A 13,118-nucleotide genomic window follows, 5' to 3' on the forward strand; every position below is an offset into this window, starting at 1 on the left:
CTAGATTAATATACTAATAATGAAATAAATTCCCCCCCAAATCCCTGATGCATCATATTGCAAGAAGGTCTGGAATGTGTTCATGTTCTATTTTTCAGGTAACAATTGCCACTAGAAACTGAGCGCCCCACTGGCGTTAATCTTTTCGTTTCTTGTAAAATTACAAGTGGGCTTACTAGTACCAATGCAAAATGTTACTTACAGGCTTTAATATTCCACAAATGTTAGTTTATATTTGTACAGTATTCCTTGCTGATGGTAAAACACATTTTTCAAGTATGAATATTTTGCACATATATTCTCTTTTGAAGATTTCAGATTCTATTACTCTTAGTGTGCATCATCAAAAGTGATACGATATTAACCATTTTCTCTTCTTTCTCTGTAAAACTGTTCATGTGTTCTTCACATTTTTAAAAAAAAGAGAGTGATTAAATATTCAGAAATCACCAACAAAGGCTTATAAATGTCAATGCAGTTCCTCTATAAACAGAGCACTTGAAGGGGAAAAACATATGTCCACAACAGTGCATGCCATGTTATGTGCATCGGACTTTCTGGTCCTGTAGCTCCGATGCTTTAATGGAGTCAAGAAAAGTTCTGAGCCAGCCTCTTCTTCTTCCATGGACAGTAAATGTCAAAAAAAGAGAGAGGAGAGTTTTTTCTAGTCTTGTTCCGATTGACTGTGGTGCATTACTGTCTGCATAAGGAAAATGAAAACCACAGCAGAACACCACGAAAATCGGACTTTTGAGTGCTCTGCATGAGATCCACAAGTTGGATGACTGAGCAGCAATACCCAAAGAGAAAAATGCTTTGGTTGCCTTGAGCTAGCATGTTAAAAGAAAGGTTTGTTTTCCTTCCAGGTAAGTAAAAGTGCTTGTTGGATGACAAAGCAGGAAAGAAAATCAGATGACTGATGAGAAGGTAGAAATGTAAAATGTCTCCTATCATTTATAGCACAAGGAATCAAGAGTATGTCAGCCCCTCTAATGGTTGTGGCTTGTTTTAAAGATCTTCTCGGCACATTGGAAAGTTGACAAAGGTGAAGACATTAAACTCTATCAATACAGAGAAACACAGGAAAATGGCATAAAGAAACAGCACGTAGAAGCCTAGTTTCTTGTCAAGTTTCCATTTATTTACATGGATTCCACCCACCTGCAAGTATACAAAGTGTTAGTTAATGGAGTCTCAAAGGACACAAATGCTACAAGCTTCAAATGAGGTCTATTTGAATCTGCTGTCCTTAAACATGCTAAAAATGCAGTCTTGGTATTTTACAGTGTTCATTTTTTCAGATAGAGATAAGGCACGTAACTGATCGAGTTAAACATGAGGGCTTAATTCTCAGCTACATTAAGGCCTCTTTACACTGCTCTAGCATAGAAAGCGGCCTTTAAGTGGGTGTAACTTAGGGTACGTCTACATTGCAACTGGAGGTATCCTTGGACAGACATATGAGCACTAGCTTTGATCAAGCTTGCTTGCTAAAACCAGCAGTGTAGCCATGGCAGTGCAGGTGGCGGCACAGGCTAGCGGGCTGAGAGGCGAGGTCAGAGGTGGTGCTAGCCCATTGGGAGCCCTAGGTAGGAATAGCGCTGACTCGGGCCTAGGTAACATTCAGGCAGTTAGTCCATGCTGCCATCTGCACTGTTATTTTTTAGCATGACAATTGATCACAGCTAGCATAGGTATGTCTACACATGCTGCAGCATAGATGTACCGCAAGTGAGTGGTATATTTTCAGAACCCTTCACAGAGTCTGAGCTCAGCGAAGAGCTCTTAATATAACTGAGAATCAGGCCCATAAGTGTATAGTTTCAACATACTCTGAGTCATGCAGCTCCCATTAATTGCTTCAGTACAGCCTAAATTATCAGGTAAAAGAACCTTCAGTGCTGCCCCCTAGATCTACTGTGGTCTCTGGAACATTGGCCCTTACAGAACGTTACTTCTTTCAACAGCTGCAGAGAAGCAGAGAACATAGTATCAAAGGCGGTCAGAAGTAATGAGCGTTAGATGGCTTGTTCCTTCATACAGACAGTTTGCCAAAATATATGCCACTCAAATTGTATTGTGCAAAGACATTGGCCAACATTTCCAAAACCTGGGTGACTGGTCTAAAGTTAGGCCCCTAAATCCACATTTAGGCTCACATTTAGTGAGAGAGTAATGGGAGTGTTCAGAAGCTTTTCCATTCAGATGACACTGCTTCAGCTGTGTCAGAAGCCTGGTCATTCTGCCCCTCAATACCCTGTGGACACCTTTGATGATAACATTTAGCTAACCCTCCCATACCTTGCCAAACTGCTGGACAAGTGGGTGGGGGGGGGGAGAGATTTATGACACAATACAACACAACTGTTGTCTTTTAAGATATTATTTGGACATTTGCTTCCCAGTGTGGCAAAAATTAGTACCAGTGATGGTGTCTACTGAGGGCTGGGCTGGAAAGAGATTATGTCCATACATGTCACTTGTGAGATGCATTGGCAAGTTAATTGTATACTGACTAGGGTCTGATTTTTGCAATACTGGTCATCCTACCACCAAATTTAGTGTGTCATTGGTACAACGCATTGGTAAGCTACAGACATGATGCAGAAATGCGAGGTCTATGGTGATGACCACATTCTCTATGTAGTCTCCGCTGAGAGTCTACAGTTTGAGAAACACCGTTAGCGAAGTGTTAATGAGGATGGATATTTACACTTTCAGAGTCTGATTCTGCCCACACTGGGCTCAATGGGAGTTTTGCCACTGACTTCAATGCATTCCAGTGCAGGCCCTAGATGCATTGGAACTGACTTCAGACCCAAATTAATGTTTCACTTACCAGGCCCTTTGTTACAAAATAAAGGCCCAGTCCTGAGAGGTACTTAGTTAGCTCCTCCTGAGAGCTGAGGTCCTCAGTTCTCACTGAAATAAATGGGAATTGAAGGTCCTCAGTGCCCCATTGGGTGCTGAGAGCCTGATTTAATGCCCACTGATGTCACTGGTTGCTAGATCAAGCTCTATATGAACAAATGCTAGTCAGAATGGTAAGTACTTCCAGTTTCGCCTACTTCTACATGCAAAGTAAATACATGTATCAAATTATGACATGAAGTGAATACTCAACGGAGTCATATTTTAAACCACAGAAATACTTACAGTAAGAGCTACAGACCCCAGCAGAAGCACAACCGAATAGACCAGTCCCTTGCTATTTATCTTAACCTGTGAAAATTAGACATAAAAGAGAACTTTAAAATATTTAGGACATAGTAATTGCAATAGAAAGTTAACTGCCTCTTGACTTAGAACATTCTCTATTCTATTTTAAAGTAATGTCTAAAATTTAAAATGAAAGGCTTGTCTACATGACGGGGTACTGCACTCTACAGGGGTGTGATTTCTAAAGTGCACTAATATGTTGTGCATTAATTGGCCCGTGTTGACCCTGCTCAGGTGCACTAAAGGTTTCCTAGTGTGCCTGCACTACATTAAAGTGCACTAGAGGTCTACATGGCCCAATTAATGTGCAACATGTTAGTGCACTTTAGAAATCACATCGCTTAGTGCTCATTGCTTCACTGTATTGACAAGCCCCCATTTGCAATTTTTAAATGACATAGATGTTTAATTCATGGCAAACATTACAATAATGGGATAACAGTATGTTTAAAAGAATCAGAACAAATGTGTAAACAATCAGTCTTGCTTAACTAAAACCCCTCAGCACTTGCATATTGCCTTTGGTCAATAACTCTCAAGGAGAGTAAGCCTTATTATCCTCATTTTACAAACAGGTAAACTGAGACATGGAGAGCCAAAGAGATTTGCTCAGAGTTGCACAGTGAGACAATAGCAGAGCCAGGAATAGACCCAATTGCTCATATTCTCCTGCCACCCAATACAATTAACTCACATTGAAAGCAATGGGAATTAATTGCATCTTGTGACAGGAAAATTGTTCGCACGTCTCCCTGTTCTTTGGCCAGGAAATAATCTCATGTCTTATTTAACTACTAATAAAAATGCTCAGCATTTTTACAATGTTTTCTTCTGAAAACAAAACACACAAAAACAAAAATTAAACAATTAAATTAAAAAAAATAATATATATATATAGACGTACCACTGATCCATAATCAATCAACATAGTTTGCATGCCCCATGGTACTCCAAGGCCTACTAAAATGTCAAATACATTGCTCCCTATTGTATTGGATACTGCCATATCACCAAGACCTGGGAAACAAAAACAAACAAACAATAATTCTCAGGTCAAAACAACACACAGGACAAACATTCTGTAACAAGACTGAGGAGGAGGGAGAGAGAGAGAGAGAGAATGAGTGTTGAGCAGCTTTGCAATGTAAGATGACACTTTAAAATTAGCTAACTAAGCACTCCTGCAATCCCCACGTGGGCAATTTGCCAAGTACCTAAGATCAATACGTAATTTGCGTAACATTTACATAACCTTTTAAAATAAAAAAATGCTCACAACCAATATACTTTGTGCATGTATCATCCTTGAGGGGTGAGTAGAAATTGGTGTTTGAGTTTGATGCTAATTAAAAAAACAGGTTGATAAGCTTTGTCCTGTTTTCTCTGTAGTTCCAGGGCTCAGCTGGCCAGGAGCTTCATTGTAAGAAGCTGTGTGTGGTCTGTCTTCATCTCTTGGGATGTGCTCTGGGGACGTGGGCTCTAGCTAATCTGAAAGGTGATCGTGAAAGGTGCTGAGCAGCGTGGGAGCTGAGGACATTCAGCACTGAGCAGGATTGGGCCCTTATGTGTGTGAGCATCAAGTTCACTTTAGAAATTTCATTTTTTAAAAACAACCCCAAACAATAATAAAATAGGAGAACAAAGTGTGAGTGGGTGGTAAGGTCACCAGAACCTTGTTCTTACTGAATCTCTGTCTCCTGTGCTCAATATTAGCTGGTGTCTGATTTTGATACAATAATAATGGTGGCCGGAGTGCTCACCCCAATTTGTTTCTCTCTCAAGTACCTGCTTAGCTATCTGTGCTACTGCCAAATCCACAAAACATGTGCCAGGAAGGAGGAAAAGATCTAATATTGTTGGAAAGTGCCCTTCAAATAAGATCAGCTTTGTGGAGGAACTTTCAAGCCCATGAGAGACCTCCAGCTGGATCACATGCACGACGTCTGCTCCCAAGGCCTGGCCTGACACAGTGGGACACGGTCAGTAGCGCAGACTGTCCATCCCTGGGATATCCTCGGGATTTGTGTTTATGGCAACACCTCTTGCAGCTTCCCTTCACTGTCAGGGTACACCTGCATTTGCCCTTTGGGAAACCCTTTACTAAAGTGCCACGCATGGCCCGCACATGTTACATGGGAGAATCGGGGATTCTCCATCTACCACTTCACCATGCTGTTCCTTGCTTGTACTCTCATAGCAAGTAATCTTGACCAGGTTTTTGCCTGATATGTGACGATATTCTATTGCAAAGATTTGGCCCACAGAAATCAATAGTAAGCTACAAATAGAATATTAACTGGACTGTGGAATAACTAAATGAAGCAGATATCTTTTTTCCTCATTGATTACTCATTTAACATTTTGAGTTAAACTTATGGTAGAAACTCTAGTGAACAGAGATAAAGTATGATAGCATTTATTTTCTGTACAGGTTCAAGCATTATGAAGGCATTACACTGATCATTTTAGCACTTTTCCCCCTGTATTTCCTCTACAGATCTACTGACTCTAATATCATACATGGAAGAAACCAATTTTAATGGGCAGTGTCCCAGAACAGTTCTTAACACAGCTGATCTATTTTTGTGAGATTTTCCTGCATGTAATTCCTAATATGAAGTGGAGAATGGATGATTTTTAATATACGATTCTTTTTTGTTAGGCATAGCCAAAACATTTAAAAACAGACTGTGTGAAATGTATAGCTCTTACAGTTATAAATGAAACATTTTAAATATGTTTATGCGGTTCACATCATACAGATGTGGGACTCTACTGGCTCCTGGTGGCTAGTTTAGGACTTCAGAATTCTTGAAGCCTGTATGCAGCCTGGAGAACAAAGAGCCATCCTTTGGCATTAAGGGCTGTAGGAGCTGGAATACTGCAAAATGCTATTATTACTATCTGCTCCTTTCTCAGTGTGATACAAATGAACACACTCATGCTTGTTTTAAGCAAAAATGGTAAAGGATGTGTCCATAAATATTTCTCATGTAAAAAAGGAAAGCTTAAAGAAAAAAAAATCAAAAGCTCAGCCATGTAAATATGAGTTGGAAAAATCTTTGGCCTTTTAAATAGGAAAGTTAAACTAGACATAGTTAAGGTTAATCTTTCCCTACTCAGTGTTAATATTCATAGAGCCAAAAGGAAGATGCTGGCTGTCTCTAGTTGGACAAGGAATATATTTGAAGCAAGTTAACTTTTGTTGTGCCTTTTCCCCCCAATATCTTTCCCCATCAACTTAATTTGAAATCAATGCAAGTTTTACATGCAGCACTTAGGACATGATCCAAAAAGCAAACCCTTTTTCTATGCACCTTTTTGGTGTACAATCCTATTTTTATGGCTGATCTTTTCTAGTGTAGCTCATGTGTATGTTACATCTGTCTAATCTGACTGATCTATGCTGCATATGTGAGGTTTGGTTGCTGAATGAACTGCCAGAACATTATGCGATTTCTCCTGATGCTCCACGCCTCTTGGATGTAATAAATGCCCCATACTCGTAACCAGAGATGTAACAGGGTGGGAACCATTTTTTTTTACAGCACCAAGCAGAGTGGGGCCCTGGTCCATGACTGGGGCTCCTAGATGCTATCGTAATTCAACCAACAGTTTGAAAAAACTGCATATTACAGGAGCAAAGCATGAAATTGTTAGAACCCTTGAACAGAAATAATACCTTGTCTTGCTACGATTAAGCTGGCCATGCAGTCTGGTACACTCGTTCCTGCAGCTAGGAAAGTAATGCCCATGATAACATCAGGGATCCCCAGAGTGTATCCAATTATAGTAACCTGCACAGTAAGCAAAAACAGCCATTTAAAATAATTGGGAAGTCTCTTATTCTGAAACTGTGTTTCCAATACAATTGTGATTCACTCTTCACTTTAATTTCTGGATGTGGCCGTTATGACAGTTAGACACACACACACACATTTCTATAAGGAAACAAAATCGTAGCAACAATCTGACTGAAAACCTCCTACTAGGGAACAATAAGTACTTGTAGGCACATTCTTAAGGGTTTTATGAAAGCCATTGAAAGTGCTCCACTTTATACATCTGTAACAGGATGCGCTGGCCCCTTAAGGGCGCTTACAGACCGGCGCAGCCTGTTCTTATGTTCTGCCTGGAACAATGGAATGCTGGGTGGTTCCCAGGTCTGAAGGTAGCTGTAAAGTTGGCAGCAATGCAGGCTGGGAAGAGGGAAGAACTATAAAAGAGCTCCCTTTGCCATAGTAAGAGAATGGCTTGGGAAGAGGTGAGACCTGTTCTGAGGGTCCTGACAGAGACACTCCTGAAGGGAACAGAACATGAGTCTCTCTAGACAAATGGCCCAGATGCAGCTTTGGAAGAGCCTAGGGAGAGACAGCAGCCTGCAATGGGGATCCCAGTAAGGATGGGAGGAAGGGTCTCAAGAGGGGGTGTTAAAATCCTAAAAAAAGGGCCAGAAAGAAGGCTTAATAGCCAGCCACCTAAGCAAGCCTAGGAAGTAGCCTGTGGGAAGAGTAAGAGTGAAGCTGGAACATCTGAGACTGGAGCAGGCAGCTACTTCATTGCTTAGGGGATTAGGGCTGGAGCCTGGGTAGAAAGGGTGGCATGGATTCCCATAAACCTCAGTGCTGCCACCTTGAAGTATTGTGCTGGCACTCCTATAAGAAAAGCCTATTTGTAGATCCGTGCAATCAAGGGGCTCTTTTTGGAACCTCTGCAGCCAAGGGGAAGAGTTCCCACAGACTCTTAAAGCAGGCAGTGGCCCAGAAGCCAAAAATGTTTGCTTGGATTCTTTTTTTCGTTAAGAGTTGTGGTTACCCCAGAAGGATGGAGTCTTTTTTCTAACTTAGCCAGAGAATTATATTAAGTTATCCGATCACTAAGACATTTTCCCATTGAGCGGGCAAGTAACCATGGGGACATTGAGGCATGGACGCATCTTGAAAGAGATCAGAGACACTGTTACAGCATCTCTGAACAGATCCTACTTTTGGTCTTTCCACAAAACTCCCAATGTTTTCAACAGAAGTTCTGAAAGTGGAACCAGGGTAGAGAGCATGGTCTTACTGAAGTACAGATGCTATGAAGTTGTGGCAATGTGGTACATCAGCAAGAATGAATTGTTGGAATATGAATCTCTCAAACAGTTTTTGCTACATATTATAAAATCAGGGGAAGAGGGTTTTATTTTAAAATATAATACTTTAAATACTAACTTAAGGGAAAATACTGTATCCAAGTGGAAATGGAAAAATAAAATAATCCCCAAATGTCTAATATACTGACAGAGCTATCAGTATGTATCCCAGACAAGTAAAGCTGTGTCATACAACTCAAAAGCCTCAAGCAAGTTATGAAGATCAGCTGCTCGTAAATGAAGATGCTTCCAAAAGGTCACACGAAACTGTTACATATTTCATTTTCCAGGGTACATATTATGAAAGAGTTAGATTTTTTCATTTTACTGATTTTAATTGAGGAAAATATAGGCATGTGAAGGCTTTACCTACCCTACCATTGACCTGCCTGTCCTTCAGCAGTACTAACATAACTTCTCATTAGCTTTGCCTCTCTTTGAATAGAAAAAAGATGCCTTTTTAAACTTCCAAAAATATTTTTTTAATTACAAAGAGTCTAATTTGAGCTACTTTACTATTCATGTCTCTTCTGAGTGAAAATGTACATTTAAGCTATAAAAACTGAGAGAAAATAAGAGTGAATCACCTGGACTAGCGTTTAAAGTAAGAGTGTTTCTGAATGGATCATACCTGATATATCTTCATCGGAGCCTACATTTTTGCACGTTAAGAGCAACTGAAAAGATTTATGGGTAACCTCTATGGCACTCTTATTAAGAAGGAGAATAATACTTGCGACTAATATAGTCCATTCCACCCAAAGCATTTTACACTGTATCTGATCCTGCAACCCTTACTACTCACCTGAGTTACTGTGTGAGTATATTTCAGGATCAGGCCTTCGGGCCATATTTTTAAAAGTATTAGGTGCCTAAAGACACAGATAGGCATCTAGTGGGATTTTCAAAAGCACCTACGCCCTAACTCCCAATATTAGGAACTAGGCACTGAGGAACTTTTGAAAAAAATCACACCAAGCCCCCATCTTCATCTTTAAGTGCCTACCTTTAAAAATATGGTCCAAAAGTACTGTCCAGAAGAGAGACTAGCACATAGGTCAGATATTAGAATAACTAATAGACGGCACACATCCCAATGTGGCTACGTTCTTCTTCTTCTTCACCTAAAACAAACTGGGATTGGAGTTGAAGACGTTCGTCATCTGGCCTGTACATTTCATTTCTTAAAACAAGGTTTTGTTGCGTCCACTTACCATCCACACCATAAAATAGGAGAACAAAGCAATCCACAAAGTGGATAAAATGAATGTCAGCATAAAAAAGTTCTCCCAACGTGGTTTGCTGCAGTTTGGAATGGTACAAAAGAGCAGGAATAGCAATGGCCACGTGAAAATCCATTTGACTTTGTTCATTTTTCCATCTGCAGAGAGAAAGGAAAACAACCTATTTAACTTTCCTGTTCCTGCCGCACCAGGTCCAGTTACATATGTATGCACACTACGTGGATAGAGGAGAAAATAATAAATAGGCTTGGTTGCAGCTGTGCATTTTGGTTTGAGTGTCATTTGTCTCCCTTGCCCCCATGTCCGCAATTTCTGTCTCTCTTTATAATATGGCAAGTTCTGCCCTTGGATGCATGTGTAGGGTTCCCACTGATTCAAACCAGACAATGTACATACATCCAATGATGAAATTGAGCCACAATGTATTGCTCTTTTGAATTTAAAACAGAAGGATGGTAGTACTGCCCTTTCAAGGGCATGTTATCTTACCATTAAGCCCCTCACCTGAAATAAAAAGCAAATTACAACTTTTTTTTAAAGGAACAGTGTAAAAAAAGGCCCACTTCTGTGCAATATCAGTGAACGTTTTTAGCTGATATAAAAGCAGACGTTGGCCTTCATTCTGAGCTGTGCCTGTGAAGGATCTAGTGCTAGAGAATTTGCAAATCACAGTTTACTATCTGCATAACAATACACTCACTCTTGCTTCACAGACAAGACATATGAAATGCCAATGTTTCAAAAGTGTGAAGTGTTGCAAATGTGCATGTAAATTTCAAGTATTGAGATCAGAGGCAAACTACAGGATTTTCACAGACCAGGGATTATATTCATATTCCTTGAGACATTTTTCAAGCATTCTACAAGTTTGTTTTTCAGGCTGACAAATGAGGGGCACAGTCAAGTGCCCTTGATGTAGTTTTATTTTGGATATAATTAAGCTAGCAGGGGATTTCTTGATGCTTGAAACAGTATAAATGCCCTGATCATTGTGTGTGCAAGATCTATACAAATGTGCTGTTTTGAAACAGATGGATAGTCACACTAAAGGAAAAGAATAAAAAAACAGATAAATCTCCACTGTAGTCAGAGTTACACCACTGTAAAACTGGTGTAAGTGAGACCAGAATCTGGATCAATGTCCCTCGATGCATTCTTTAATGAAGCAAAAATTAGTTGTAGAGAGAGCAACAAAAAATATTATGCTGCCTTCAGCTTTAAAAGATAGTAGTAATGCTGAAACTCCAGCTTTCCAATGCTTAAATGAGTCTGTGCTGCAATGAAGACAGCTGGACCAATGCTTTGTAATAGGGATTTCTATTTTTTGTCACAGAAGAGCTATTCATTTAGGCCTTGATTTAGCAAAACTAGTGGAAAGTCAAAGTGAACATTCATGGTTTAGTACAGGGATCTCAAACTCAAATGACTACGGGGGCCACATGACGACTAGTACATTGGCCCGAGGGCCGCATCACTGACACACACACACACACTGCCCCCGGCCCCTCCCCCACTCCACCCCTTCCATGAGGCCCCGCCCCACCTCTTCCCACCCCTTCCCCGCCCCCATTCCAATCCCTTCCCCAAAGTCTCCGCCCAAACTCCGCCTCCTCCCTGCCCCTATTCCAACCCCTTCCCCAAATCCCTGCCCCTGCCCCACCTCTTCTCTGCCTCCTCCCCTGAGCGCACGGCTCCCCGCTCCTCGCCCTCCCTCCTGGAAAGCGCTAAGCACAGGCGGGAAGTGCCTGGAGGTAGGCAGAGGAGCAGGGACGCTGCATGCTGGGGAAGGGGGGTACCAGGGGAGGGGAGCTTGGCGGCCGCAGGAAATAACTCCGCAGACCGTGTGTTTGAGACCCCTGGTTTAGCATGTCCTTAAGTGCTTTGTTGATTCAGGACCTTAAGTAGGATCCCTGTCAGGGTACATGCCCTCAACGAAGAAAATGAAAGACAGCAACTGCAAATGCCATACTTGTTATCTAGCAATACAGGGATCTCTTCTTAACCATGCAACAGGGAAAACATACCAGCCTGATTCTACTCTAGTGTAAATCAGGTCTAAGACCAACGTAGTGTTCCACCAGTGAGAGATCAGAATCAGGTCCTAATTTTTTCCAGTAATTTAGTGAGACAGTTGCCCACTCATCCTGCAGTTGGAGGATTTTTGCTTCATTAAAGAAAGCATCCAGAAACATTGATCTGGATTCTGGACTAACTTACACAAGTTTTACGCTGGTGCAACTGACTAACATAGAGTTACTTGTGAATTATACTAGTGTAGCTGAGAGCAAAATAATTCCTGTCTTGTTTAAAGTATTTTAATCTTTTTCAAATCCATATGCTCTGCATTGTATATAAGAAGCTTTGGGAGCCGAACATTCCAAAGAGACAGTGCTACAATAAAAAGTCTTATATTAATTTTCAATATATTCCTCTAATGCTATATGCCCCTATTTCCTCACAAAGGAGCTTTACAAACTTTATACTTGCAGGAATCACTTTCCCATTAAATTGTAGCCATCTCTAGGTGAAAGATAATAGGTAAACAACACACAGCACAACAGTGATGAGAAGGGAATATTGGTCAAAGCCCTACTTTTAAAAAAGTGTCATAAGATTTGCAATATCCACATATAGCAGACAGGAACTCATTTTTAAAATCTCACCCAAAAACCCCACACTTGGTAAACCACACTGTGTGATGCTGGCAGACCAGGTGCCAGCTCATGCCAAAGTCCCCATGTCTCAACTGAACAATACATATGACAAATACATAGCTGGAATCAGTTTGGCTCGCCTGTGTGTTAGTATTGTTAAACCAGGTGTTAGAATGATAAGAATGTGTTTAGACTTTATTGAATGCATGTGAGTTGCTGCATGCATTAATCTTACTTGTAACATCTGTATCTCATATTGTAAGGCAATATTTGAGTGGTTGTATTGTGAGCCTCTGTGACTATGTAAATCACCAGACAGGAGAGAGACATTAAATTAGTGTGAAGGGCTGTTCATCAACAGAAGGTTTTACATCCTTCCCAACAGGAAAGGTCCATCAACACCAGATGTTAAGAAGATAAAATCATTTGTTGTTCTGCTCTTCCCCCCCGCCCCCCATGAAGATGAGTCATGCAAGTGGATTCCCCTGCCCTCCCCCATCAGCTGAGTTTGCAGCTCAGAGCACATGTCAGAAGGGGTATAAAAACCCCAAACAAAAGGAACTAGGTATCTTTATGCTGCTTGGTCTGGGGTGGGGGGGAGGGAAAGGGATCCCCAGCTGTGTAGCCTGGGTTAGCCCTAAAGAATATATAGACCTTGCTGAACATAGAGGCTTCTATTACCTTGTGAAACTTAAGATTGTAACTCATTTGTGTGTATATGTTTACCTGCTTTCACCTTGTAAATAACTGTTTCCTTTTCCTATTTCACAAATCTCTATATAGTTTATTACTGAATTGGCTACCATTGTTGTCTTTGGTGTGAGATCTAAAGTGCCATTGACCTGGGGTAAGTGACTGGTCCTTTGG

At 40.9% G+C, this 13,118-nt stretch overlaps 1 protein-coding gene across 1 annotated transcript in view; it reads right to left on the reverse strand.

Annotated features, from left to right (window-relative positions):
* Positions 1-1,008: 1,008 nt before the first annotated feature.
* SLC24A4 (solute carrier family 24 member 4) overlaps positions 1,009-13,118 on the reverse strand; it is a 154,644-nt gene continuing 142,534 nt past the window's right edge. The window contains exons 13-17 of the mRNA XM_065403722.1: positions 9,568-9,734; positions 6,902-7,016; positions 4,124-4,236; positions 3,157-3,222; positions 1,009-1,161 (exon numbers count right to left, since the gene is read on the reverse strand). Of these exons, the coding sequence (XP_065259794.1) occupies positions 1,009-1,161; positions 3,157-3,222; positions 4,124-4,236; positions 6,902-7,016; positions 9,568-9,734 (614 nt within the window). The remainder of the gene's footprint in view (positions 1,162-3,156; positions 3,223-4,123; positions 4,237-6,901; positions 7,017-9,567; positions 9,735-13,118) is intronic.

The sequence above is a fragment of the Emys orbicularis genome, chromosome 4, assembly GCF_028017835.1.
Source record: "Emys orbicularis isolate rEmyOrb1 chromosome 4, rEmyOrb1.hap1, whole genome shotgun sequence".
Classification (NCBI taxonomy): Eukaryota; Metazoa; Chordata; order Testudines; family Emydidae; genus Emys; species Emys orbicularis.